At 41.7% G+C, this 26,474-nt stretch overlaps 1 protein-coding gene across 1 annotated transcript in view; it reads right to left on the bottom strand.

The window, feature by feature from the left end:
- The window catches only part of ALiX (programmed cell death 6-interacting protein-like protein AliX), a 253,882-nt gene that overhangs the window by 49,616 nt on the left and 177,792 nt on the right, over window positions 1–26,474 (bottom strand). The window contains exon 9 of the mRNA XM_076207864.1: window positions 24,026–24,227. Within this exon, the coding sequence (XP_076063979.1) occupies window positions 24,026–24,227 (202 nt within the window). The remainder of the gene's footprint in view (window positions 1–24,025; window positions 24,228–26,474) is intronic.

Below are 26,474 nucleotides of genomic sequence, written 5' to 3'. Positions count from 1 at the left end.
ATTAGGATTATGATAGGAAGAGTTAAGGATGTACATGTGCTAAGGGGAGAGGGTGGGGGAATATCAGATCATTTTTTGGTGGAAGGTAAGATGAGAGTGGAGGATAGATGGAGAAAGAGGAAAGGGACAAAAGGTAGGGAGGTGCTTATAGTGAACTCTTTAAATGAAAAGGAAAAGGAGAAGTACAAGAAGAAGCTGAGAGAAGAGTGGGAGGGAGTGAAGGATAGAGTAGAGCTAGGTGTGGAGGAGGAATGGGGATGGTTCAAGGAGGGAGTCACAAAGTGTGCAAAGATGGTGTGTGGAACAAGAAGGACAGAAGGAAATAGAAGAAAGGGTAGTGAATGGTGGGATGAGGAAACAAAGAAGGTTGTAGAAGAGAAGCGAGCTTTCACAGATTGGTTACAAAATAGGGCGAGGGAGTCATATGAGAGGTACAAAGAAAAGAAAAGAGAAGTAAAGCAAAAGGTAAAGGAGGCAAAGAGGAGAGCAGATGTGAAATGGGGTAAGAGTATGACAGAAAATTTTGAAAGTAATAAAAAGATGTTTTGGAAAGAAATTAAGAGAGGAAGAGGAGGCCTGGCTGGTGAGGTAATTTAATGTTTACTGGAGAGAGGGTAGAGTGCCGGAGGACTGGAGGAGTGCCTGTATAGTTGCACTTTACAAGGGAAAAGGGGATAAATGTGTATGTAGTAGTTTCAGAGGGATTAGCTTGTTGAGTGTAGTTGGGAAGGCTAATGGGAAGATCTTGAATGAGAGGATTAGGAGAGGAACAGAGGGAGTAATTGGTGAGGAACAGTGTGGATTTAGGACGGGTAGAGGTTGTGTAGATCAGATTTTTGTGGCAAGACAGATATGTGAGAAATCTATAGGAAAGGGGAAGGATGGTTTTTGGGCTTTTATGGATCTGGAAAAGGCTTAAGACAGGGTAGACAGAATGGCACTGTGGGAGGTTTTGCAGATATACAGGATAGGAGGAAAGCTTCTAAGAGCTGTCAAGAGTTTTTATGAGGGTAGTAGAGCTTGTGTCAGGATTAGAAATGGAGAGAGTGAGTGGTTCGAGGTAAAGGTGGGACTTCGTCAAGGATGCGTTATGTCGCCCTGGCTTCAACTTATACATGGATGGGGTAGTACGAGAGGTAAACGCAAGGGTAGTGGGTCAGGGATTGGAGATGGTTAAAGAAAATGGAGAAAAGTGGGAGGTGAGCCAGCTGTTGCTTGCGGACGAAACTGCTCTTGTGGCAGGATCGGAGGAGGGATTGAGGAAGTTGGTGACAGAGTTTGGGAGAGTGTGTGATAGAAGAAAGCTTAAGATAAATGTAGGTAAAAGTAAGGTGATGAGATGTACAAGGGGTGAAAGTGGCAGTAGTCTGGAAGTGAGCATTAAGGGAGAGCGACTGGTGGAAGTGGATAGTGTTAGATACTTGGGTGCAAATGTGGCAGGAAAAGGTGGATTGAAGGTGGAGGTTGAATGTAGATTGAGAGAAGTGAGTAAATGCCTTGGTGGATTAAAAAGTGTAATGAGGAATAGACATTTGGGAATGGATGCTAAGAGGAGACTGTATGAAGGAGTGATTGTGCCAACAGCACTGTATGGGGCAGAAACATGGAACATAAGAGAGGAAGAGAAGAGTTTGAATGTGTTTGAGATGAGGTGTCTGAGAAGTATGATGGGGGTTACTAGGCTAGATAGAATGAGAAATGAGGAGGTGAGGAGGAAAACAGGGGTGGAAAGGGGGTTGGGAGATAGGGTTGATGAAAGAGTATTATGATGGTTTGGCCACATGGAAAGAATGAGTGAAGAAAGACTAGTAAAAGAGGTATGGAAGGCAGATGTGGAGGGAGTGAACATGAAGGGATGTCCTAGGATGAGGTGGATGGATGGGGTGAAGGGGGCTTTGGGAAGAGGGGAATGTCTGTTGAGGAAGGACGGGAGAGGACAGAAGACAGGGGTGAATGGAGAATGGTTGTATGTGGATGATGTTGTGATGCATGAGGTGGAATGGGCAGGGGGATGGGGGTGAGGTAGTATGTGTGAGCAATTTTTGACGCAGCCTGAAGGGATTTCTCCCCGTCTTCTCCTTTATGCATGGGGGGACGGAGAAGAGGGGTCGCTGATTTAATGAAGTGGGCTTGCTGTGGATGTGCTGTGTCTTGCGACACTGCTTCTGACCCAGGGCAGTGGACAAGGTGCAGGGATGACCTGTCATCCAGGAGGTGCTAAGATGAGAGGGAGGGTGGAGGGGTGTGGAGTGTATTCAGGGATGGAATGGGTGGGAATGATTTTATGCCTTTTCCTTTTTGGCTACCTCCCTTGTAAGGGGGAAAAAGTCTTGGTATATGTATGTATGCATTTTCTCTCACTCAACCAATTCATCACTGCAGAGAAATCATATAGGGTAACCACAAGTGCTCCCCCTCCCATTCAATACAAAACCAGGCCTCTTGTTTTCCTTGCACTATTGAGAATTTTTGTCTTATTTGGCAGCCTTCAGAGCTCTAGTTGATAGGTGTTGACAGCCCGGAAGTGTGTGTATTTTACCTAGTTGTATTTTACGGGAAGGGGAGCTATGCTTGTGGTGTCCCGTCTTCATCTCTCATTTTATCTAGACTGTTTTTAAATTCGTGTATCGTTTTTGCACATGCCACATTTTCATCTAATTTGTTCCAAACGTCAATTACCCTGTGGGGGCAGCTGTTCTTTTTCAGGTCTCTTCTATACTGTTTTTCTTTATTTTCTTTCAGTGTCCTCTTGTATCTCTACTATCCCATTTTATTAGATCGTGTATTTACCTAGTTGTATTATACGGGAAGGGGAGCTATGCTCGTGGTGACCCGTTTTTGTATCTTGCAAGATCAAGTTTGTTCTTAAATTGTTGTATTATGTTTGCACACGCTATTTCTTCATCCACTTTGTTCCATACATCTATCACTCTATGTGGGAAGCTGTTCTTTTTCAGGTCTCTTCTGTAGTTATCCTTTTTGAGTTTCATTGCATGTCCTCTTGTTTTTCCTCTGTCCCATTTTAATAGGTCCTCTCTATCAAGGCATTCTTTTCCTTTCATAATTCTGTAGATGAACATTAGGTCCCCTCGTTCTCTTCTTTGTTCCAGGGTTGGTAATTCCAGTTCGGCCAATCTTTGTTCGTATGTTATATATGATATGATATTTAGGCCAGTGGCCAGGCACTGGGACCAAGGAGGTCATTCAGTGCTGTCATGACTGATTGGTGAAGAGTGGGTAAAAGATTAAAATTTGATAGAATTATAAAATCAATAAATTTGGTTAAAAAATAGATAAAAAGTATAAGTAATTAAAATTGTTTAGATGGAAATCTAAATTTCATTGAAAAGATTTGTTTCTTTTAAAAATCCAAAAAGTTGACCAATATCAGCTTCCTCACCCAAAATCTCTTTAAGAGATTTTGAGTGAAGATTGTACTTCGTCTTTATATTTAAAAACTTTGGGCAGTGCACTAGAATGTGCTCAACTGACATCAAAGTGCCACAATGAGCACATTCAGGTGCACTGCTGCTATCCAGGATGAATTTATGGGTTAGGTTGGTTGGTTGGTTGGTTTATGAGTTTTAGGCTCAAAAGCCAAGCACTGGATCATCAAGGGCTATTCAGCACTATGAAATCTAAAAGGCGGATGAAAGCTAAAAGTTCAGTGATTTCATTAGAAAGATAATAATAATAAAATTGAAAATTACAGTGAGTTATAATAGGTGATAAAACTTGATAAGCTTAAAAAATCTGACCACACGGGCTACTTCACAGTTATCATCAAGCAAGTCCGTCATGGACTTGCCTATGATTGAACATGCTTGTCGTTCACGTTGAAAACATATGCACTCCATTAAAAAGTGCTGTACAGTAATGTGAGCCTGACATGTATGGCAGAATGGTACCTGCCGCTCATCGCCACCTGTCATTAAAAAACTGTGTGTCAGATGTGTATGTCCGATTTGCAATCTGGTCAAGATGATGCTGTTCCTTCTATTTGGGCAATTGGATGATTCCCATTTCTTTATAAAGGGACGGATCATTTTTAGCTTCAAGTTATCAGTTAAGGTGCTCCATCTATGCTGCCACTTATTTTGTGTACGAGTGTATAATCTCCTTAAGGTCGCCATGGGGTATATGGACGGCAGTAGTCGGCTGTAGATCAGCTACTGCCGACTTTGAAGCTTTATCTGCCGTTTCATTCCCCATGACGCCAGTGTGACCAGGTACCCAACAAAAGTTCACCTTGGTACGTTTTTGTGAGTGCAGGAGGACCAGCCAATCTTGCACTTCTTGCACCAGTGGGTGAGTGGGCAAAAGTTGCCGAAGAGATGCTAAAACACTGTTGGAATCTGTATAAATAATGAAACTTTGCTCATTTGAGCAACTGTAGTAGATCTCTTTCACTGCCAGGAGTATTACATAAGCTTCTGCAGTGAAATTTGAGCAAAGAGAGGGTAATTTACATTTAATAATTTTTCCGTTAAAAACTGCAGCAGAGCCTACACCTTGCTTAGACTTAGAGCCATCAGTATAGACAGAGATAGAGGTGTTGTGTTTAGAGGAGTGTTCTAAGAATTCAGCCTTGACAGCCTGAGGGTCGTGGTGTTGTTTACCACCGGTACAAATGCAAATCTCCACAGGGGGTTTACACCAAGGAGGATACTTTGTTGGGCCTAATTTGGCTATAGTAGAGTCATAGAGACCGATCTCTAGATTCCTTCTCCAATCGAACCTCCAGTGGCTTAGGGATGCGGGGCCTATTTGGAGAGACGTCGTAAGGGTTCATAACAAATTTAAAGTTGGAGTTATCCTTTGATGTCAAACGTTTGGCCAAATATTGTAGTCCCAGCTCCTCTCTGCGCAAGGAAAGAGGTGGTACACCTGAGTCCACATACAGGCTGTCCACAGGGGAGGTACGATAGGCACCCATGCAGATTCTCAAACCCAGATTGTGCACATCTAATCTTTCAAGGGTGGTTTTAGCAGCAGAGCCTATATCTGGCAAGCATAATCAATTTTGCTGAGGCAGAGAGTTTTATAGAGCCTTAATAAAATAGTATGATCGGCTCCCCAATCATAATGTGAGACAACTTTCATTATGTTGGTGGACTGTCGTACTCTAACACATAAGTCGTTAACATGGGAAATGAATGTGAGGCCCTTGTAAAAAATCACACCAAGGAACTTCAACTCACTCTCATATGGGAGGATAACTCCCTTCAAAAACAGAGTTGGTATCTCTTCTCGTTTCCTACACCTTGTGAATCTGATGGCCTTAGTTTTTTGAGGTGAGAACTTGAAACCTCTCCTGTCAGCCCATTTAGTGATTGCATTTATCGTAGCTTGTATTTTTCTACCAGCTTCAAGGGCTGTTGGGGCACTACAGTAAATAGCATGGTCATCAACAAATAGGGTACCCTGAACTGTCGGTGGTATTTGGTCCATGAGGCTATTAATGGCCACTGCAAATAGCGTAACACTTAACACGCTACCCTGGGGGACCCCCTCTTCCTGCAGATAAGATGATGAAAATACAGATACAACTCGGACTTTTAGTCGTTGGTTTGATAAGTTCTGTAAAAATGCAAACATGTGGCCTCCAATGCCCCATGATGCTAGCTGTTTCAAGATGCCACCCCGCCAGGTTGTGTCATAGGCCTTCTCTAAATAAAAAAACACACCAATGGTTTGATGTCTTCTAGCTAAGGCATTATGGATTTCTCTTGAGAGTATTAGCAAAGGGTCAAGTGTGCTGCGATTCTTCCGGAATTCAAACTGCCTGTTTGACAGTAACTCTCTGGATTCTAGATACCAGACAAGTCTGTTATTAACCATTCTCTCAAAGAGTTTACAAAGACAGCTAGTGAGGGCAATAGGTCTATAGCTTCCTGGAAGTTCTGTGTTTTTCCCTGGCTTATGACAGGGGATTAGTATCGACAGGTCCCAGGTATCAGGTGAAGAGTGTGTGGTCCATAGACCGTTATATACCGTAAGCAGGAACAGCTGTGAACATTGGGGAAGGTTGGCAATCATCTCATATCTGATGTCATCATTGCCAGGGGAAGTGAGGGCTGAGCTTGATAAAGCATGTTTCATTTCATCGAAGGTGAAAGGTGGATTAAAGGACTCTGTATTGTTTGAAGGCGGAGGGAGAACTGTTGCCGAGTCACGATGTATTTGAAATTTAGGAGCATAATTAGCTGCACTTGGAACACTAGCAAAGTGGGCACCCAAGATGTCAGCAACCCTCTTCGGGTCACAAACTTGAGTACTGTTAGATTCTACAACGGGCAAGGCAGTCGGTACAAATTTACCTTGTAATTTACGGATTTTACTCCAAATCTGACTCGTAGGGGTAGCGATGGTTAATTCCGAAACATATTTCTTCCAGGATTCATGCTCGACTTCTTTAAATATTTTCTTCTGTCTCGCACGGGCTCTAGAATAAGCAAGTCAGTTTGCCTCACACGGTGACCTGAGCAATCTACGAAGGCATGTCCTGGTTATTTTCCTAGCAACCTCACACTGTTTATTCCACCAAGGGACTACAGGGTGCCTGGGTAGGCCAGCAGTTTTGGGGATGGTTTGTTGCGCAGAATCTATGATGGTCTGTGAAAGGTGGGCATAAGCAGCAACAGGGGTTAAAAAATTGGTGTGCGATTCATTGATAGCTGATGATTTAGTGAACTCTTTCCAATCAGCCTCCTTGATCTTCCATTTTGGCAGGCAGGGTGATGGGATACTTTTAACATATTGAAGTAGTATTGGCCAGTGGTCACTGCCATGCAGATCTCTATCAACAGCCCAATTGTACTCCAACCGGAGAGATGCTGTGCTTATAGTTAAGTCGATGGCTGAGGTGGTGTTATGAAAAATATCATATCGAGTGGGAGAGCCATCGTTCAGCAGCACTAAATCATTATTGGCATCAAGTAGCTGCTCATTGATGTAACCCCATCTATCACAGTGTACGTCACCCCATAAGGTGTGTTTGGCATTAAAGTCACCCATTAAAATAAATGGTGGAGGGAGCTGGTTCACTAAGTCTTGGATATCCGAGACATCCAGCTGTCTATTTCGCCTAAGGCCGTCGAAAAGGTGGTCTTCAAGTTTAGGGTCTAAATAAAGGGAGCACAGTGATCTTTCTCTCGAGCTGAACCTGTACAGCACAGGCTTGAAGGTCTGTATTGAGCTGGATTGTAGAAAATCTAATAGACTTGTGAATTATGAAAGCAGTGCCACCCTGTGCCCTCTCATCAATAATAGGGGGTGATCTATGAAAATTATAATTGAGTCCATGATTATAACTTGTATCTCCTAGTTTAGTTTCTTGAAGGCACAAAATCATGGTGTTGTAGTCTCTAAACAGTGTTCGGATGTGTTCAGAGCTACTGTTGAGACCTCGGCAGTTCCATTTTTATTTAGGGAGCTTCCACTTCCGACTTTATGACTTTTTTTTTTCTGCCTGATCAGTGTTTTGTCTAGAGATAGTAGGCCTGCCAGCAATTCCGGCTGGAGGCTTTCCATCTCTAGATCTCTCATCCTTTGAATTGCCCTGAGAGGAGTTAATACGGCCAGGATTGTGGCTCTCAATCTTGATCTTCTTTGATGCGTTTGGTGTCGATGTATTACCTTTTGATTGATTGATTGATTTATGGAATTTTTGGCTCGAAGGCCAAGCGCCGGAGCCGGTAGGCCATTCAGCGCATATTTATCTTTTAGATAAAAATTCACGTAAAACAGTTAAAACAATAAACATTCACGAACACACATCAACAACATACACTCACAAGCATTCATATACACGATTTTAAATTTCATAAAATAAATTTATGTCTTTTAAAAACTTTAAAACATTCTTCATACGAGCTTCCTCCCCTAAAATTTCTTTAAAAGATAAATCTGTTAAAAAATTTGCCCTGCACTTATTAGAGAATGCAGGGCACTGAATTAAAATGTGTCTTATTGTCAAAACTACTTGGCAAGTGGGACATTGGGGGGCCTGCCTTTCTCCTCCATTTGCTATTAAAAATTTATGAGTAATGTAGGAATGGCCAATTCTCAGTCTTGTCAAGACAATGCTTGACCTTCTGTCCAAAGGAGGACACTTCCAAGGGTTCACTAAGGGGTGAATCTCTTTTAATTTATAACTACCATCCAGCCTTGTCCATTGCTCTTGCCACTTCTCCATTGTATAACAATGGATCACTTGTTTCAAGTCTGTATGTGGGACTTTTCGGTCTGTTATATGGCTGAGCCTAGTGGCGGCTTTGGCTGCAGCATCGGCCTTTTCATTTCCAGTGACACCCACATGGGATGGCACCCAGCAAAAGTTTACTTTTATCTTCTTTCTGTTGTTGATGAGAATCAACCATTCCTGTATTTCTTGGACTAAAAAATGATGAGGCAACAAATTATTTACAGAGGATAGAACGCTCATGGAATCCATAAAAACAACAACGTTCCTACCACACGGAACAGAATTAAAAACAAATTTGAGGGCGTTGCTGACTGCCAGCAGTTCAGCAGTAAAAACAGAGCTAAAATCAGGCAACTTTCTCTTTAAAACTGTGCTATCAGATACAACAGCACAACCAACACCATCTTGGGATTTTGATCCATCTGTATAAATAAAAATTGCATCAGCATGTACTGATAAATGTTCTAAAAATTAACTTTTTAGCTCTATAGCAGTTCTATTTTTCTTCTTTTTAAGAGGACATATTTCAGTGGGGCATTGGTTCCAAGGAGGGAATTTGGGGGGCGTGATCTCAGCAATTGTGTTAGGAACAAGTCCTTCTCTGTCCCAACTTCACATCTCACTTCTAAAGGTTTCGGCAGAGTACTTTTCCTTGGAGCTCTGTCTACCGGCTGCTTTACAAATTTGAAGTTTGGATTCTGTTTGGATGTCAAGACACGAGATATATATCTAAGGCTTAATTCCTCCATGCAAATATACATGGGAGGAACTCCTGCGTCCACATACAAGCTATCCACTGGAGATGTTCTATAGGCTCCAGAACAGATCCGTAAAGCCATATTGTGGACTATATCAAGCTTCTTCAGTGAACTTTTACATGCCGATCCATAAATTTGACATCCGTAATCCATTTTGCTAAGGCACAATGTTTGGTAAAGCCTTATTAAAGTTACACGATCTGCTCCCCAGTTGAAACGAGACACTACCTTTAGTATATTAAGTCGCTGTTTAACAGTGTATACAACCTCGTTTATGTGATTTGTGAATGTCAACCTTTCATCCAATACCAGACCCAAGTATTTTACTTCATCTTCATACGGTAATATGACACCCTCTAAGAATAGTGTTGGTATTTCTTCCTTGTGTCTTAGTCTGGAAAACCTTATGGTTTTGGTTTTTTCAGCAGAGAATCTGAAGCCCCTGCAATTAGCCCATGCTGTTGCTAAGTTAATAACCTCTTGAATCTTTTGGCCTGTTTCTAATGTTGTCGATTTGCTGCACACAATAGCGAAGTTATCAGCATAAGCCAATCCATGAACTCCTGTGGGAACTTGCTCTAATAAACTATTAATGGCTATGCTGAAGAGTGTAGGACTCAGAACACTTCCTTGGGGAATCCCTTCCTCTTGGAGATATGCACAAGAGAAAGAAGAGCCCACTCGAACTTTTAGATAACGGTCAGACAAGTAGTCCTTTAAACAATTGAACATATTACCCCCGATACCCCACTCTGCAACTTGCTTCAGAATGCCTCCCCGCCAGGTAGTATCGTAGGCATTTTTCAAGGAAAATAACACAGCAATGCTAGAGTTCTCAATTGCGAAGGCATTCTCAATCTCACGAGTGATAAAAAGTAAGGGGTCCAGAGTGCACTTATTTCTTCTAAACCCAAACTGTCGGTTAGATAGCAGATTTTTAGATTCCAATAACCAAACTAAACGCATATTAACCATTCTTTCATAGATCTTACAAATGCAGCTAGTGAGAGCAATAGGTCTGTAACTTTGTGGGTCATGAGAGTCTTTTCCTGTCTTTAAGATTCCTATGATGATTGAAGTCTTCCAAGATTTAGGAGATCCAGAGGACCAAAAACCGTTCAGCACATTTAAAAGGAATTTCTTCGACAATATGGATAAGTGACCAACCATGGAATAAAGAATGTCATCCTCTCCAGGAGAGGTTGGGGAGGATAAAGATAAAGCATGATCCATTTCTTCCAAGGTAAAGAGAAGATTATATGCCCCTGAGTTCATATTGGTAGGAGGAATAATTGTGGTCTTGGCTCTAATGCTTCTGAAATCATCTGAATAATGTAGAGGGCTTGAAATATCAGCATAATGTCTTCCAAAAGCCTCTGCTACTTCTCTTGTATCTGATATAAAAGAGTCATTTATCTTCAGAATGGGTAAAGGAGATGGAGTAAACTTTCCTTGTAATTTTCGAATCCTATTCCATACTAAGGTAGGGGAAGAGTCATATTTCAATTCGCTAATATATTTAATGAAGGATTCCCTCCTTGCTTTCTTGAAGATTTTCTTCTGCTTTACTCGAGCTCTTCTGTACGTTATCTTATTGACTAAACAAGGGTATCTCCGATATCTCTTATAGCAAGTTCTTGTAATCTTTCTGCTTAAAGCACATTCATTGCTCCACCAGGGGACTACTGGGCGTTGAGGTTTACCAGCTGTCCTAGGAATGGAAGAGAAAGCACCAGAAAGTATCATGTCTACCAGGTAGTCATATGCATCACAGTTACTACCAAAATCGCTAGTCTTATAATTAATCTCTGTGGATCTCCTAAATAATTCCCAATTAGCCTCTCCTGTCTTCCATTTAGGTAAGCAAGAGGAGGGAGTGTTCTTTAAATATTTGATATGGATAGGCCAGTGGTCGCTACCATGTAAATCTTCATCTATTGACCAACTGTAGTCTAATCTTAAGGCTGATGAACAAATAGTTAGGTCTATAGCAGAACTTGAGTTGTGAAAGACATCAAACCTAGTTTTGGAACAGTCATTCATCAAAATGACATCGTTATTATCAATAAATTCTTCAGTTATATTGCCCCAGGGGTCACACCTTGATTCACCCCATAGAGGATGCTTGGCATTAAAGTCACCCATTAAAATAAAAGGCTCAGGGAGCTGGTCAACCAAAGATTGTAGGTCATTTAACTCAAACTGACGGGGGTGCTTATATATGTCTAGGAGTCCATCTTCCAGTTCAGGTTCCAAATACAAAGAAAATAAAGTGATCCATTTAGTGGTAAAGATTTGTACTGCACAAGCCTGCAACACCGAATATAGGTGGACACTTCTGTGGTTTACAGCTTTCTTAACAATGATACCAGTACCTCCATGGGCACGGCCCCCAATCATAGATCTGTAAAATTTATAATTAAGTCCAACATTAGGGGATAAATTGCCAAGCATAGTTTCTTGCAGACAAATAACAGACACATCATGTTCTTTAAAGAGAATCCGAACCTGCTCTTGATGAGAATTAAAACCTTGAATATTCCATTGAATTATGGACATTATACTGTTTTCTTTTTCTTTTTTTGGGTCTACTGGTCTGGGAAGAGAAGTCTGGGAGAGAGAGGGTTTACAAGGTGGGTTCTTTTCTAATTTCTTTGCTTTCGCGGGTGGCATCCTCCTCTCTGACAATGGTCCGACCGACAATGTAGAGTCTGGGTTATTAGTTCCTTTCTTAGATTGCTTATCACGATTTGGGGAAGATGGAGATGAGGGTGGACTGTGGAGTCTTTTACTGCGCACAGCTTCAGACTCCATAGCTTTGATTCTGTGTGCCTCAACTGAGTGAGGCACATCAGTCCATGATACCTTTATTGCCCCCCCCCCACCCGAGTTTGGAAGTTTGACTGATTGAGAGGAGGCTTTATTAGAGGAACCCTGTGGGGTTTCAGCAATGAGAGCTTTAGGTGCCCCTCTAGATGGGGCAGGAGACATTCCCTCAACTGGGGATGAGAGAACCTCCACAGAGGAGGGTTGAGGAGTACTACAATTTCCAAGTTGTGGAGAAGAACAATTTGGTCTAGTAGTGACTCTTTCACGTTGAGGCTTGGGTTCAGCATTTGGTTGATCCTCATTGCTTCTGTGCACCTCTACTGAGTGAGGCACACTAGTCAGCAATCCCTCTACTGGGGAGTCCCCCAGGTCTGGAAGAGAGATTGCCTGAGAGGAGGCTTCATTAGAAGAAGCCTGTGAGGTTTCTACAATAGAAACCTTAGGTGCCCCTCCAGATGGGGCAGGGGACACCCCTTCAACAAGGGGTGGGGAAACCTCCGCACAGGAGGGTTCACAAGTATTACAAATTCCTAGTTGAGAAGAAAGACAATTAGGTTTCATAGTAACAGTTTTACAGTGAGGCTTGGGTTCAGTGTTAACAGAAGGATTCATATTAGCATTTCTATTTCTATTGCCTTCTACAGTTGGCTGATCCACTTTACTATTTGTTTTAACAACATCACTGTATCTTTTGGAATTATTTAATAGTCTTTTAGCATGTCCTACACTTGTATGTTCTGCATAAGCTTTTAGTAGTATTTCCTGTTCCTTCTTATAAATTACACAGTTCTTATCTCTGGCATCCTGCTCTTCTTTACAATTTATACAAACGGTTGGGCGGGAACAATCCCCATGCTCAGGCTGAGCACATATCAAACACACTTTGTCTCTTGCACATCTGTGGGAAGGATGGCCAAAACCATAGCAGTTAAAGCACTGAAGGGGACGGGGCTTAAACTGCTTCACATAAACAATCTCTTTTTCTATCTCTACATAATCAGGTAGATCTTCACCAGAAAAACTTGGGATAATCATAGAAGAACGAGGGATTTTAGCAACCTTCCAAACATTAGTTGGGCACATTTCTAAAATTTCTTCTTCCTCAAAGTCATACAGATCTCTATTAAAAATTACCCCTTTGGCATAACTAAAGGTATAGTGGGGTTTGACTTCCTTAATGTCGGATTTCTGTTTCAAGTTCAGCACCATGGCAGCTTGTTCATAAGATTTTACATGAATTAGGAAGGAATTTCTTCCAAATCGTGATACCTGGGAGTTATTCAAATTCCACAGCCAAGGTGACTCTTCAAGAATCTTCTAAACTCGAACAAGTTAGCACATTCTTTTGCAAGAGTGACAATAAGCCACTTAGCTGGATTGGGAGGCCTCTGCACACTTTCCTTCCTTTCCTCTACCGGGTTTTCTGGATAAAAGATATCCAGGTTAGGTGGCGCTCTAGCAACAAGTTGGGCCGAAGATTCATTCTCATTGCAATTATTATAATCCAAGCAGGCAGCAGCTGCATCCTGATTAGAAAGAAAGGAGATCTAGACTAGCCAAGCTTTAAAGTTGTCAGTTAGTTTAACCCTGATCTCTTTAATTTGTCCAAATTTACGGAACTTTTCATATAAGTCTGTATAACTCTTATCAAGAGAGACATATTTTAGATGTAAGATTCTATGACTATTAGGGGCAGTATTTGAGCTATTTATTGGTTTCTGAGTATCTAAAAATGTTTTCATCACTTCAGAATCCATTCTAATTGTAAGTTTCTGGGCTACAGAATTATCTGTCAATGAAGTCTTAGTATTTTTACCAGTCCTTTTTCAAGCCGGAGTCATCAACTGGGGTTTTACTTTTGCTGAGTCAATAGCGTCAACATTAGGATTGGCAATATTAGGAGAGGGATCGGGGGGTTTAGGAAGAGGATCAGGTAGTGGTGGAGGTTTAGAATATTCAGTTTGAAAAGCCGCCATGATTGTGTATATTTATGAGGCCACACCATATATTTGGAAAGAAAGATAAATGCATAGAAGATACTGCAGTTGCCTGATGCCTCAAGCAATAAAAGAAAAGTCTCTGCAGAGTCAGGCAGTTCCAGAAACGACTATTTACACATGCAGGGCCTCGGAGGTGAGTTAGAGACTTTGTCAACCCAGGGTTTCTCTTTTGTTTTGTCCCATTTAGGATGGGTCCGGCGTAGTCACTCTGCATGTGTACTGGATAGGGAGAAAGGAAGTCAGCAGCCTAGTACCTACCTCACAAACATGCATTCCCCAGTCGGTGGGCTTTCGGCCCTCGCAGGGAGTAGTGACCTCGCGGTATATATCTCCACTTGACTGGGTTCAGACATGTAGCTTGGGAGGCACCAAGATACCAGAACCTTCCTTAACAAGTATTAGAGAAAGATGGTGAAAAAGGAGAGTAGGGTAGCAAATATGAAGGGTAAGGATAGGGGAATTCATAAAGGAAAAGGGTGAGGGACCCCCTATCTATTCACTACAAAAAAAAAAAAAAAAAATTGTCTCAGCTTTCGTCTGGTAGCTTAGAGCTGACCTCTCCAGTATGGTTGCACCTGGCTGGCACAGCTCAGCCCGTCCTTGCTCCACGGAAGCCCCCCCACTACATCAAAGTACTGGGCCTCGGGTGGGGGGGTATGTGTGTGTGGCGTGTTTGTGTGTGTGCGTGTATGTGTCTGTGTTCACATGTACAAGTATGCATGTACGTGTGTGTGTCTGTGTTCGTATTTGTGTGTACACGCACGTGCATTCACAACATACACTGGTTGTCTAACACATGTCTACGTGTGCATGTCTACACGTGTGTAAGCGTGTATATGTTTGTTTTTTATTTCCCAAACCACCACCGCCAGTAACAACAAGAACCCCTATCCCTACAGGTCCTGGAGCTGCAGCGTCTACGTCGTGGGACCACCCCCCAACCCCAAGAGTTGGGGGCCAAACAGCAGCAACCACCCCTGGCCATCAGCTCTACGCAGGTGGCACCGATCCCCAAGAGGAGCTGCGCCTGCCTTGGGGAGTACCACAATCCTTTTTCCCAACATTCACTGTTACGTTTTTTCTGCACCGAGGGGTGATTTTCCGGCGATCACCCCTCTTCTTCTACTTTTAGCCGGAGATGTAGAGAGCAATCCTGGACCCACCACAAAATACACATCCCCAACATGCTCTAAACCCATTACTTCGAGCAGACAGACAAAGGGCTCAGTTCAGTGCAATATGTGCAAAAACTGGGCCCACCTCACTTGTACAACACTTGCTGACACAAACCAATACACAAACACTTGGACATGTTCTACCTGCCCTCCAGTAACCCCACTCCCACCTCCCCAATCACAGCCAGCACCCTTACCCACTCCCAATTTCCCTTTGCCCTTACCCCCGATCAGTACTCCCCTTCCTTTGTCCCCGATCTCTCCTTTCCCCCCCTCTAACCCAGATCCTACACCTTCCCCATTACCACCCCAACCTCAACCCCAAATGGCAACATACAACACATACAAAACACACAACATCAACATATTACAACACAACATTGATGGTGTTAACACAAAAAAACATGAACTTGAACACTTTCTTAAACAACACAACAAACACATTGCGATTATACAAGAAACAAAACTAAGACACTCACACAAAACACCATCATTTCATAATTACACCACCATCAGACAAGACCGGACCGACGGGCACTGGCGGTGGACTCATCACCCTGATCCATCACTCCATCTGTTTTGTGGACACAAGTGCCACAACCAAAATTCTCCTCCCTACCACAGATAACACTACAGAAATCCAATCCATTCGAATCCGCACAGGCAACAAATCAACACTGACAATAGTTAACATGTACATTCCCCCACAATCATCCCCCACAGTTCCAAACACCTTCAGGCCTCAATTCAGACAACTAGCCTCAATCCCCAACCTGATCATGGGTGGTGACTTCAACGCTAAGTCGTCTGCCTGGTATGTCGACAACCCTGACACAGACAGAGGGCTTGATATACAGACTCAGTTTGACACATTGACTATCGTGAACAACACACACAATCATACACATATCCCACATCAAGCCCTCTACACTCCCTCCTCTCCTGATATCACCTTCTACTCCCCCTGCCTAACCCCAACAACATCATGGAGAGTGGTCGGAACCCTTGGTTCTGACCACCTTCCAATCATCATCACCACCAAAACAAGATGCACCCCAGTTGGCCACAGACACACATACACCAATTACAAGAAAGCTAACTGGGTAGCTTTTACTAAAGAGACAGAACAACATTTTGAAACACTTAACAGTACACCAATCACAAACATAAACAATGCTGTGCACACTTTTAATACAATCATACAAAACGCAGACAAGAGATACATCCCTAGAGGCAACAGAAAATCACACAACCCCAACTTCACACCAGAAATCCAAGACCTCATCAGACAACGTGACACACTTAAACACGATACCCCCACACCTATCCCTCAAAACATAGCAGACCAAATACAAACACTAAACACTGTGATTGCCAATAAAATACATGAACAAAAAACACAAAATTGGCAAAACTTTATCAATACACTTGATCACAAAACAAACACCAGCAAATTGTACAAAACACTCAACAGCATTACACTATCCAACAGTAACACTACACGCTCTCACGCAGCGATAATCACAACAACAGATATACCCTCAAACAGACAACAAGCAAACGCACTCATACGTCATTTTGCACAGACAAGCCATCTCACTTCTCACCCTGACGACCGACGCACCATTCAACGTAAGAAAGACTTCCCCACAGACTCAGACTATACACCCTTCATAGACAGTCAGACAAAACTCATAATACATACTCTCAAGCACTCATCTGCCTGTGGCCCTGATAACATAAGCAACATCCACCTAAAACACATTGGACCACAAGGTATACACGCATTCACAAACATTGCAAACTACAGCTATTCACACAACACTATACCCGACATCTGGAAGCATGGTAAAATAATCACCATTCCAAAACCGAACAAAGACCCAACAATCCCAACATCGCACCGCCCAATCACACTTCTCTGCACCCCCTCTAAAGTCATTGAACGCCTAATACTTAAACTTGTCACACCACATATTCCCCTTGCTGACTCACAACACGGTTTTAGGCCACTACACTCCACAAACACTCTTCTGATAAACCTCACACAAAGAATTTTAGATGGCATCAATTCAGATAGGCCCCACCACAGAACACTTCTCATAACATTAGACATTAGTAAAGCTTTTGATGCTATCCCCCGCCACAATCTAACAAATAAAATATATAACACAGACATGCACAATAACACCAAAAGATGGCTGGCCAATTATCTGGCAGGTAGGAATGCTTACGTGTCATATAATGGCCAATCATCGCACATCAGAAACATTAAGAATGGAGTACCACAGGGCTCAGTTCTATCCCCCACACTATTTAATCTATACATGCATGACTTACCCACACCAGACAACTCAGAAATACAAATATCTTCCTACGCAGACGACATAACAATCGCATGCACACATCGTAACACAGACAAAGCTGCAGAAACAATCCAGCCATACCTTGATACACTCAACACATGGTTCATCATAGACTCAAAATAGCTCCAACCAAATCTACAGCAACACTTCTCACCAACTGGACAAAAGACCACAAATACATACCTCATCTCTACATCAACAACACTCTAATACCACACACACACCGAAAATTCTTGGTGTAACATACGATACATCCATGTCTTTCAAACAACACATCACAAACATAAAAAACAAATGCACACCTAGACTTAATGCACTTAAGTCAATCATTGGAACAACATTTGGACAAAACAAAGAAACTAATATAACAATATACAAACAATGCATACGCTCAGTGTTGAATTATGCGAGTCCTGCATGGGCTCCTAATCTCAGTGAGACACACCACAACACCCTTCAAATCATACAAAACAAAGCCCTAAAAAACAATTACAGGCTGCACAAATACAACACCAACAGACCATTTACACCATGAAACAAAAGTCCTCAAAGTCAAGGACCACCTCGACATGAGAGGCACACAAACACTTGCCACAGCCACTACAAACACATCACACCCGCTACACTACATAGCAGAACACCCACACACACCAAGAAACATTAAAACAACACCCAAAGACCTTTATTACGCACAAATACTCTCTTCTCTTCCTCCACAACCACCAAATACCAGCCTCCGGAAACATATTCATAATCATATCACTCACCGCTCCATTAACACACTGAAAGACAACACACTGCTGCATGCCAGACCCCCTGATATCCACCCTTCTGAATCCTCTCTCCTTGCAGCCAGACCCCCTGATATCCACCCTTCTGAATCCTCTCTCCCACAAAAGGACAGAGTCCACTTGGCCAGACTGCGATACGGCCACCACCCAGCACTTCTAAGCTACCAGAAGAGGCTGGATGACCGCATTGTGAACAGCTGCCCAGGATGTAACACTTCACCCCATACCATACAACACATAATGGAAGACTGCATTATACACAATCATGCACGCAAACAACACAACATACACTCTATAAAGGATTTGTAGGAAAACCCAGTTTCGGCTGTAGCATTCCTTGGGGAGACGGGACTGCTCGGACAGACAGCCTAGGGAACGACAACAACAACAAAACAACAACAAGAACCTCATAAGAGAAATTAAGACACGACAAGCGCAGTCATTATCAGACTTATTAGTTGTGTTCCAAACGAAAGAAACATTACACTTCAACAGGTTAGGGTGGTAAAATTTCACGATAGCACGGCGCAGGTGGTGGAAGCAACAAGCTAAACCTTGTTGGCTACCCCCCTACTCCCCTCCTGCATCAGTACCCAGAGGTTGACTCGTAACCGCAGGCAGCCACCCACGGCTATCCCCTCACCCCACACCCTTGTTTGAGCAGTTCCCAGTGTACATAATGACCGCGTTATATGAGGATCGACTGTATATGGTAAAATAGAAAGCAGTCACCACAAATGTTGCCGCGTGTGTGTGTATGCGTGCCCGACTCGGCGTGAATTTTAAAACAGTTCTCTACATTCGAGATGGTTTTGAAATAAAATACGCGTATGATTGAATCCGTGTTATTCGAATCCGCATTATTTAAGGGACTCCTGTAAAGGGGTAGAAAGTTGGGCGAGGGGGAGAGAAGGTAATGGGTGGGTAAGAAATGCAGGTATACAGACGCTCCTCAACTTACGTTTTAGTTACGTTCTGAAAGGCCGAACGTAAGTTGAAAATGAACGTAAGTTGTTACTGTACCATACATCCATAAATTCTATTACCGTATCTTATAAAACACCCCTAAATCATTAATTATACACACAACATTGTAAAATGATAACATTAATTTCAAATAAATTAAATTCAAGCAACATAAATTGAGATGGTGAAGGAGGGGAGGGGGAGGAGGAGGCAAGGCACGTTCAGTCTGTCGTTTGTGCCATGTAAACAATGGACGCAGCATGCGTATCGTTTGAACTACGGAGAGCGCGCTAAACTAAAAAATTCACTCGGAAAAAAAGAAAAAGAAAAAAAAAAAAAAATTACAGTCAGTTCAAACGTAAAATCGAAAAAACGTAAAACGAATGAACGTAAGTAGAGGAGCGTCGAGGCTATGTCGTACTGAGGGTCATGGGTAGTTGGCCCCCAGTATGCTACTGCCATCGGCCGTTCCCACCCCCTCCACATGAAGGCAAGAGCCTGGGGTCGCTCCCCCGCGGAATAGAGTGGCTCCAGGGGGGGCTATTGCTATCCTCAAAAGTATGTATAATCACATTCCTGTTTGGGATCTTTTTCACTTTCCAAATAGATGTGGGGCACATTTCTAATATTTCTAGTTCAGTCAATTCATACAAGTCTATCATGGATAACATCTCTTCCATAACTAAAATTTTGGCGAGGACTAATCTTTTCTATAATATCACTATTTTCAACATTCACCATACAGAGCATCTTGGACTGTTGTGTTTGATTTGGCATGAACAAGTATTGAATTCTTACCAAATCTTGTTATATCTCCATTTTTAATGCCACCTACCCTCTGTTGAAGGTATCTATTAAATTTATAGTTATTAAATTTTTCTTCCTTAGCCTTAATTACTATCCACATAGGATGTTGGAGGATTCTTTCTTTTATAGTATTATCTTGATGGTTATCTGAATTCCATTCTGCAGGTTTATATACATCTAGATTTCTAGGAACCTTATCTGTTAAGTCTCTTTTGACTAAAGAATTGTAAATTTTCAGGGTATTGAAGTTTCTGCTCAGATTAAAGGCATCTTCATGCTTATCAAATGTTACCCAAGCTTCCCATTTTTTCTCAATGTCAAGAAATTTCATGTGAATTTCTACTATAGTTCCAAATTTGCTCAGTGGAGTAGATATATCATCATAATTACACTGTATTGGAATATCTTCTATGTGCACAACTATCAATTATTTTACATTACTATCAGTATTTGGTGGTGTCAAAGAAGTCTTTTTTCGAGCCTGAGGTTGTCATCTGTGCTTGGGATATTTCTGCATCTTACAGCACAATGAGGTTGACCTTACTGGGAGCAGTTCCCCAGTCAGGTGGATGTGAGGCAAACTATTTTTAGGGCACCTTTTCTAGCCCCCTTCCCATGTGGGGTGAGCAGAGTGGATCCTGAATAGGGCTGCTCAGTCATGTGGGTAGCTGCTGAGCTGTGATGTTGCCTCCATCCCAACAAAGAACGACTAACTTGCCCACATCGCCTATGTGCAGTTCGTGACTAGAGGCTCCCAGAGATCACCTCCTGCCCCTATCATCACTAGCCATCGCCATAGGACTTTTTTTTTTATAGTGATTATGAATGAAAAGTTTGACTTATAATGATTGTACATGAAAGTTTGTTATTGAGAGGCTTCAAAATTTGGCCATGTCATCAGAAGGGTCAATCATGATAGAATAAAAGGGGTAGAAAGTTGGGGAAGGGGAAGAGAAGGTAATAGGTGGGTTAAGAAATGCAGGTATAAAAGTCTATTCAGCAACGGTCAAGGCTATGTCGTACTGATGGTCATGGGTAGCTAGACCCCAGCATGCTACTGCCATTGGCAGTCCCCACCCCCTCCACGTGGAGGCAAGAGCCTGGGGTCACTCCCCTGCAGAATAGAGCGGCTCCAGGGGGGGTTCGTCTGCAAAGAAATTCATATAACACTCTACTCCTTCGTCCATGTCATTTATGTATATAGTAAACATGATCAGGGCCAGTACTGATCCCTGCGGGGCACAACTTATCATTTCTTCCCAATTAGAGAATTTGTCTCTAATGTCTACTCTCATTTTTCTCCCAGTCAGGAAGTCTTTCATCCATTCCAATAAGTTTCCTCTGATGCCACCTATTGATTCTATATTCCTTTTTAGTTTATTGTGTGGTACCTTATCAAATGCCTTTTGTAGGTCCAGAAAGGCATGTTTTGCCCAACCATCTCTCTTTTTGTATTACGTCTATCAATCTTGAGTAGAAGCAGATCAAGTTTGTTGTACATGATCTTCCTTGTCTGAATCCAAATTGATTTGGATTCAGTATAGTTTTTTCTTCTAAATGTTTAACCCATCTATTTTTGATGACCTTTTCGCAAATTTTTGCTACTGTGCTTGTCAGGGAGACCAGTCTGTAATTTGATGGGTCTTCCTTGTTTCCTCCCTTATAAATTGGTTCAATGTTTGCCTTCTTCCAGTCCTGTGGCACTTTTCCTTCTTGAAATGAGAATTTAATTATATTGTATATTTTGTCTGTTAATTCTTCCATGCATTCTTTCAGTATCCAATTTGCAATTCTGTCTGGACCATGTGATTTTCTGACGTCAAGGGTTTTGATTTGGTCGCTGATTTCCTTTTGTGTTACAATTATTTCTTTCATTGAGGGGGATCTCTCTCTATTTCCTCACAGTTAGGTGAGTTTTCTATTGTGAATACTGATTTGAAGTGGTTGTTCATAATTTCAACCATTTCCAGTTCTTCTGTATATTCATGTTTACCTTGGCACAGCTTTTCTATTGTTTGTTCTTCAGTTTGCCATTTAAATACCTGTAAAATAGTTTGGGTTCTTCCTTGCACTTTTCTATTATCTTTTTTTTCATAGTTTCTCTTTTCATCTCTGTGTATTTTTACATACTCATTTCTTAGTTTGATATACATTTGCCATTTGCTTGTTTTCTTGTCTCATTTCCATTTCTTCCAAACTTTGTCTCTTGTATCTCTTGCCTCACTGCACCTTTTGTTGTACCAGCTTTTTATGTATGTTCTTTCCATTTTTTGTTGTGGTACATATCTATTTACTCCCTCACTGTAAATTTCTTTTAGTATATTCCATTTCTCTTCCATCCCTGTTTCTTCATTTAGGATTTTTTCCCAGTTCGCGTTGCGAAAGAATTTTTTGAGTTTCTCAAAATTTTTGTTGTACATTAGTCTTCCTATTCTATGTTTATCCTTTCTGCTTTGATCCATTTACTCTTTCAACTCAAATTCTATTAGTACATGGTCACTCTTTCCTATCAGAGTTTTGTAATAAAATTTATTGACAATTTCAGGCTCTGTTGTAAGTATTAAGTCCAGCCTTGATGGTTCTTCACTACATCTGTATCTGGTATTTTTCCTTATCCACTGAGTCATTGTGTATTCAATGGTCATGTCGAGCAGGACATTGCTCCAGACTTCCTCTTCACCCTTCAGTGTCATTTCCTCCCAACATATTTCTTTTGAATTAAAGTCACCCATAATTACTGTATTTCCACTGTCCTTCAGTATATTAGTTAATTCGTATTTTGTATCTTCTAATATTTTGGAATGATCACTTTCTATCCAGGACTTTGTTTTAGGGGGCACATCACTACAAATTTCTACTTTTCATATGTTTGTTTTCAACTTGTATCATAATTGACTCTACATTATTTTTTCCTTCAGTTATTTTGATTACATTTAAATCTTTATTAGTCAAAATTAATACTCCACCACCCTGTTCATCCTTTCTGTTCTTTGTCCAGCACTTGTATAAACCTTGTCCCACAGTGTTGGGTGGTGGATTACACTTTAGTTTAGTTTCCACTATTCCCATTACGTCTAGTTTTTCTGAGGCCAGGTAATCATTTAGTTCATTCATTCCTGAAGTTATTCCATCTATATTGGTATAAGCTATTTCTAATGTCCTTTCTCCTCGTCTTTTTCTGTCTTTGTTTCCTTTTTCCTTATATACCATTTTCTCAGCCTCAGGTCCACCACTAAATATTTTTTTTTCTCAGTTTCAGTTCTCTTTTCGTTTTTTTCATTCGCTTCATTTCTAAGTTTTTACTTTTTTCCCTCACTCATTTATTTTTTTATCCATATATTTTTGTAATGTTCACTATTTGCTAATTTTGTTGTTCTGGATAGTACTTCCTCTGTATTATTTTTCTTTAGAGTATCTGCCTATCCTATGGGTTTCCTCAATTTCTCTATCCAAACCTTGTCATTCCGCTTGTAATTCTTACAGAAATTCCTTAGCCATCTCTTTCTCCTTTTCCCTCTGGTATCTAGGTACATCATACTTCTCTTTAATGCCATAGATTACAATGAATCTTTTTTTTTATCTGCTGTGTCCCTAACAAAGTTGCCTTTCTCTTTAACTACTTGGATCACCGTTTCCTTGGTATTTTCCTTGACCTGTTGCTCCATTATTTCTTTAAGGGATATTTTTTTGACATTCTTGTTCAACTTTCCACTGTTTCTTTATTTCCTGTAAGTTTTTTCTTTTATTTTTTCTTCCACTTTTTCAATCACTTCTTGCATTTGATCATTCATATTTTTTAATACCTCATTCCTATTTATGTCTTCACTTTTTAACCTCTCATTTCCTACCTTTAATTGATTTAATTCCTTTGTTAAGTCATCTATCTCCCTATTACTCTCCTCATTGGCTTTCCTTAGCATAGATACTTTTTTGTACCTTGGTTTGTACTCACTTTTGAGTGTGTGTGTATGAGTGTATGTGTACAGAAATGCACACATACCCCATGTGCATTTTTATACACTTATTAGTACTACATAAAAATTACTCAACTTAATGGCCAAAATTAGATAATTAATCCAAATTTTTCTATCAAACCTAAAACCTATTAAAGTAAACCCAGAGCTTACCTTCAAAGTTTCCACAGCTTCCATCAGTTGTCTCAACTTGTCTGCTGCAGGTGTGTTTCCACCCCCTTGTATCTGGGATGCTAAAGGCATTGCTGCAGCAAGAGAATCTGGCCCCTGTGACAGCAGAGTCATTCCTTCACTATGCTCCTCAAATTTCTGTTTTATCTGAGCATCTGCATTAATTGCAGTTTCAATAACTTTCCTGAAACAAAATTAGTCCACTGAGAATCTTATTCAAGATCTAAGACAAGTGCAATCATTATCATATTGATAAAGCTTACTAAAGTTCCTCAAGCTGGCTTAGAAAATATATAATGTATCATATTCCAATGCATATTCCAATCCAATGTATCATATTCCAATGATGAGTGAGGAAAATGAGAGCAGGTAAGGCACCTGGGTTGGATGGATGCCATGCAGAATGTCTGAAGAAAGGAGGTACACTTATGATGGACTGGCTGGTGAGGTTATTCAATGTTTGTTTAAGAGAGGGTAGAGTGCCAGAGGACTGGAGGAATGCCTGTATAGTTCCACTTTACAAAGGAAAGGGGGACAAGTGTGAGTGTAGTAGTTACAGAGAGATCAGCTTGTTGAGTGTAGTTGGGAAGGCTTATGGGGGGTCTTGATTGAGAGGATTAGGAGAGGAACAGAGGGAGTAATTGGTGAGGAACAGTGTGGTTTTAGGACAGGTAGGGGATGTGTAGATCAGATTTTTGTGGTACGGCAGATATGTGAGAAAGCTATAGGAAAGGGGGAAGGATGTTTTTTGGGCTTTTATGGATCTGGAAAAGGCTTACGACAGGGTAGACAGGAAGGCACTGTGGGAGGTACTGCAGATATATGGGATAGGAGGAAAGCTGTTAGGAGCAGTCAAGAGTTTTTATGAGAGTAGTAGAGTTTGCATTAGGATTAGAAATGGAGAGAGTGAATGGTTTGAGGTAAAGGTGGGACTTCGTCAGGGGTGTGTTATGTCACCCTGGGTGTTCAATCTTTACATGGATGGGGTGGTGCGAGAGGTGAATGCAAGGGTAGTGGGTCAGGGGTTGGAGATGATTAAAGAAAATGGAGAAAAGTGGGAGGTGAGCCAGCTGTTGTTTGCTGACGACACTGCGCTTGTAGCAGGATCAGAGGAGGGATTGAGGAAGTTAGTGACAGTTTGAGAAGGTGTGTGAAAGAAGGAAGCTGAAGATAAATGTGGGCAAAAGTTAGGTGATGAGATATACAAGGGGAGAGAGTGACAGTAGGCTGGAAGTGAGCATTAAGGGTGAGAAACTGGAGGAAGAGGATAGTTTCAGATACTTGGGTGCGAATGTGACAGGAAAGGGAGGAGTGGGGGTGGAGATACAATGTAGATTGAGAGATGCGAGTAAATGCCTTGGTGGATTAAAAAATGTAATGAGAAATAGACATCTGGGTATGGATGCTAAGAGGAGGTTATATGAAGGAGTGATTGTGCCAACAGCAATGTACGGGGCAGAAACATGGAACATAAGAGAGGAAGAGAGAAGGAGTTTGAATGTGTTTAACCTCTTCACTCCGGGGCACATCGCACGTCTGGCAGCATTAGCTGCCCGACGTGCAATGTTGCGTCATAATAATCACATTATAACAAATAAAGTCAGTGCTCAATCGTTTGTTCTCTTTCACCCGTGTATTTTGATAACCATACAAAATTGATGAAGGCAGTTGAGAGAGAATGGAAATTATGTAGGTATGACTACAATAAATATAATCAAGATGGCGACGTCGGCATCATCGAGTACCCACTTGCTCCTCATGCCGTCAACGTAGGCGTCACCGTATGGAAGTGGTTAAGATGAAATGTCTGAGAAGTATGATAGGGGTTACTAGGCTAGATAGAGTGAGAAATGAGGAGGTGAGGAGGAGAACAGGGGTGGAAAGGGAGCTGGGAGATAGGGTTGATGAAAGAGTATTAGGATGGTTTGGACACATGGAAAGAATGAAGAAAGATTAGTAAAAGAAGTGTGGATGGCGGAGGTGGAAGGAGTGATTATGAGGGGGCGTCCTAGGATGATATGGATGGATGGGATGAAAGGGGCCTTACAAAAGAGAGGAATGTCTGTAGAGGAAGGACGGGAGAGGACAGAAGATAGGGGTGAATGGAGAAGGGTTGTGTATAGATAAGGCTGTGGTGCATGAGGGGGAGTGGGTGGGGGATGGGGGGTGAGGAAGTCTGTACGAGAAAAAATTTGATACAGCCCGAAGGGATTTCTCCCTGTCTTCTCCATTCCTGCATGAGGGGACGGAGAGGGGTGTTGCTGAATTTATGAAGAGGCCTTGCTGTGGATGTGCTGTGTCTTGCAACACTGCTTGTGACCCAGGGCAGTGGACAGGATGCAGGGATGACCCGTCATCCAGGGGGTGCCAAGATAGGAGGGAGGGAGGAGGGAGGGAGGAGGGTGGAGGGGAGTGGAATATATGGGAAATG

Source organism: Oratosquilla oratoria, chromosome 24, assembly GCF_046742065.1.
Source record: "Oratosquilla oratoria isolate Oo_2021 chromosome 24, ASM4674206v1, whole genome shotgun sequence".
In the NCBI taxonomy this organism is placed as follows: domain Eukaryota; kingdom Metazoa; phylum Arthropoda; class Malacostraca; order Stomatopoda; family Squillidae; genus Oratosquilla; species Oratosquilla oratoria.
Note: the sequence above shows the minus strand (reverse complement) of the source record. Positions and strands in the feature narration are given on the sequence as shown.